This window comes from Octopus bimaculoides, chromosome 23, assembly GCF_001194135.2.
Source record: "Octopus bimaculoides isolate UCB-OBI-ISO-001 chromosome 23, ASM119413v2, whole genome shotgun sequence".
Classification (NCBI taxonomy): domain Eukaryota; kingdom Metazoa; phylum Mollusca; class Cephalopoda; order Octopoda; family Octopodidae; genus Octopus; species Octopus bimaculoides.
In genome coordinates this window covers 20,472,433-20,473,361 of record NC_069003.1, presented here as the reverse complement: position 1 = coordinate 20,473,361, position 929 = coordinate 20,472,433, and the positions used below count along the sequence as shown (strand labels likewise).

General features: G+C 39.5%; 1 protein-coding gene across 1 annotated transcript in view; it reads right to left on the bottom strand.

The window, feature by feature from the left end:
- The window catches only part of LOC106884220 (uncharacterized), a 79,489-nt gene that overhangs the window by 1,159 nt on the left and 77,401 nt on the right, over window positions 1-929 (bottom strand). Inside the window, exon 20 of the mRNA XM_052976156.1 lies at window positions 808-885. Within this exon, the coding sequence (XP_052832116.1) occupies window positions 808-885 (78 nt within the window). The remainder of the gene's footprint in view (window positions 1-807; window positions 886-929) is intronic.

Sequence of the window (929 nt, the reverse complement as noted above, 5' to 3'; positions counted from 1 at the left end):
TCTTCTTTCCTGTCGCGTCTCACAAATAAACCTTTTTCGACTGAATAGTGACTGGTGACGAGAAGTGGGTTCTCTATAAAATTATCAAGCGCCGAAGAGTGGGTAGGGAAAGGAGAAACACCGACAGCCCAGGCTAAAGAAGGTTTTCACCCATGTAAGGTACTGTTATCAGTTTGGTGGGATATGAAATATTTAGTCCACTTTGTACTTTTAAGCCCAAACCAAACGATAACAAATGAGATCTATGGCGAGCAGTTTGAGCGGCTTAAGCCAGCGCTAGAAGTAAAACAACCATCTTTGGGTTCAAGACGCAAGGTGTTCTTCCATCAGGATAGTGCTCAGCCACATATAGAGAGGATAACATACCAAAGGCTGGAACAGTTTGAATGGGAAACGATGCTCTACTCATCATATTCGCTGGGCATTGCCCCATCGGATTATCATTTATTCCGCAGTCATCAAAATCATTTGGACGGAAAAAATATGAATTCCGTAGATGAGGTCAGAAAAGTTTTGGAGGAGTATTTTTCGTCACGTACAAGTGAATTTTGGAAGAGGGACCTTACAAGTCTGCCAGATTGATGGAAAAGCATTGTAGAAAATGAAGGAGAGTATATTTTAGATTTTAAAAAAACTTTGTTTATCTTAATTTTGAAAAATAAAAGAAGTATAAACACACATACACACACAAACATACACACACTCACACACACACATAAACACACACATACACACACACACACATACGCGCGCGCGCGCATACATAAATTAATCAAAATTCAACTTCGACAAGCCCAACAAACTTACACTCTCTGAAATTATTTCCAACATGATCGGTTCGCTTCTGATATCATCCATTTCACTGGTTTTTTCGGAGTCTTGTTCCTGCAAGTAGTAGTAGTAGTAGTAGTAGTAGTAGTAGTAGTAGT